Source organism: Penicillium arizonense (assembly GCF_001773325.1).
Source record: "Penicillium arizonense strain CBS 141311 chromosome Unknown PENARI_contig150, whole genome shotgun sequence".
NCBI lineage: Eukaryota > Fungi > Ascomycota > Eurotiomycetes > Eurotiales > Aspergillaceae > Penicillium > Penicillium arizonense.
This window is the reverse complement of record NW_019173427.1, coordinates 1-2,176: the sequence shown is the minus strand read 5'-3', so window position 1 is coordinate 2,176 and position 2,176 is coordinate 1. Positions and strand designations below refer to the sequence as shown.

Sequence of the window (2,176 nt, the reverse complement as noted above, 5' to 3'; positions counted from 1 at the left end):
GGGAAGAGGATGAATGTAGCCCATATCTGCGTTCTTCTGTCGAACATTGTGCGATACCTTCGGCCTCGATGTGCTGCCCTCATTTGGTTCGTTCTCCTTGCTAGGGGTACTCCGTCGCCCATAGAGGCTTTTAAGAGTGCTGAGCGCCCTTATATGCATCCTAGATAAGACAAGGTTGCTGGATTCGGAATCTCCGCCTTTTCCAGGGATACCGGTCGAAAGGACATTGATCAGACTACCTTGTAACCTCCGCACTTCGGGGTCATGATTTGTATCATCCATAAGAGCCAACAAAAGAGCTGAACTAATGCCATTATGGAAAAACCCCCAAGACCTCGAAGCGTATACACTCAAAGATTGAAGTTTTATGAAAGCACGCAGACTTTCTTTGAGATTCTGCTTACACTTTTTAGCAAGCGAATCCCGAACTTCGGTATCCGGCCAAGACCGTGTGCGTGATGAGAGTGCCGGACGACAGAGCCAAGATATCGCAAATGAGACATGTAATCTAAGTGCATAATAGTGGCAGTGCTCTTGAATACTAGAACAACGATTTGTGTCTTGCAGCTCGGGGCAGGACCTAGCAAATATCTTTTCTATCTCTTCGATATTTCTAGCAATCTGTGGGAATTCCTGTGTCTTCGACAGTGAGAGACCATGGCTAGCACAATAGTTGAGGTGATACATCGCTTCTTTGTAGGATAAAACCTTATCTTCCGGTGCAACCAGTAGAGCTGGGAGGGTAGCAGGTGGTCGGTCGAAACATAGTGAAAGGATGGTATCTTGCCATATAACGGATAACCTGGGAAAGGTGTAAGAGGTAACATCCCGTCTGGGATTTTCCGGCGCCTACCAGAGATTCCGTTTCATGTTATGAGAAGGGGGCGTCGTGTGCTCGTCACAATTTTCTCTATGGAGTCCAATACTCTGGGCCAACCTTACGGTTGTTCCTAGTAATATCCAAGCCGCTTCTGGTTTGCAATCATTCCGTAATACGTTTCCAAGTATCAAGAATGTTTGGACACAAGTTCTTGTTGGCTTAAGTAGGAAATTGGCCTGGCGAAGAAATTGAAATGAATACTCGGCTATTCACGGGTGAGCAATGGTAGGACGGAAACCATTCATCCGGATCCTGTGGGGCTTACTGAAAGCTTGCGAGAGCCGGATGCGCTCCTTGTAGCTAAGATCGGAGACCTGCACACCAAAGGCCAAAATCGCGAATAGGAGACCAAGCCAATCAAAGGGCTTTCCCGTCCTGAAACCACTTTGCATGTCTCTCGTTGGCTCCTCAAGAAAAGTACACAGCTCGCGCTCGAACTCATCAATTCCAAGAACGTCCGGCATGTATGGATGCGCCTGTTGTCGATAGCATTGGAAGAATCTAGCGAATAAAGATCAGTATCTGCCACCGTGCTTCTCTATTTGTTTATCCCTAACACATCCTAGACATAGAATCGAAACCTGCGAACTTACTTTACACTATCCCGGTCATTAGTCAATTCTTCCCAGGGATTGGATGACAATGGAGGCATGAAAGGGTATGGAGAAGCCACTGCAGATCTGAGTCCGAGCATAGGTAGGAAGCATTCATTCACAGAGCTACCCCCATTTGACTGATCTTTATTTTCAAGATTTTCAGATTCCACGAAGGCAGGGATCGAGTCATCCCCCAAGAATGGAGTCGTCCTTCCCTCTCTAGTGGTTTCGTAACTTTGTTCTGCTGGTCTCCACTCACGAAGTGAAGCACCATAGGAGCATAGGTCCGTATGACCTCTCTTCTGGCATGTTGCACATGGTTGTGTTCCATCACATTTCACCTTGCGTCCCCGACACGGTTGGCAGCTGGTCTTTCCTCTTTTTGCTGGACGATGAACGCGTTCCCTGAACTCTTCAGGCGACAGAATGATTGGATTGAATTGATTTTGATTCATATTCCACCAATCCAGGCTGTGATGAGATTTTTCAATTTTTTTTTGTTAAAAGTGAATCGGGGTTTGTTGCTCGCTGTCCTCGGTGGCAATTTTCCGTAATATATTATGACTCATCGAAGGTACTTCAGTAGTTGCGAGGCGGGCGGAAAGACTGCCTAATCTGGTATAGTTGGTTTCTGGTGGGGCGCTGGGAGAGAGTAAGAGAGAGAATAGAGGTAAATCTGATTTCGAATATTACTGTACAG

At 46.6% G+C, this 2,176-nt stretch overlaps 1 protein-coding gene across 1 annotated transcript; it reads right to left on the bottom strand.

The window, feature by feature from the left end:
• Positions 1 to 1,089: 1,089 nt before the first annotated feature.
• On the bottom strand, positions 1,090 to 1,785 carry PENARI_c150G03501 (uncharacterized protein; the record flags this gene model as incomplete). The annotated part of the gene is made up of 3 exons (XM_022638021.1): positions 1,090 to 1,381; positions 1,474 to 1,479; positions 1,736 to 1,785. 3 exons carry the CDS (start codon positions 1,783 to 1,785, stop codon positions 1,090 to 1,092), a joined length of 348 nt encoding a protein of 115 aa, XP_022482123.1.
• Between the last annotated feature and the right edge of the window lie 391 nt (positions 1,786 to 2,176).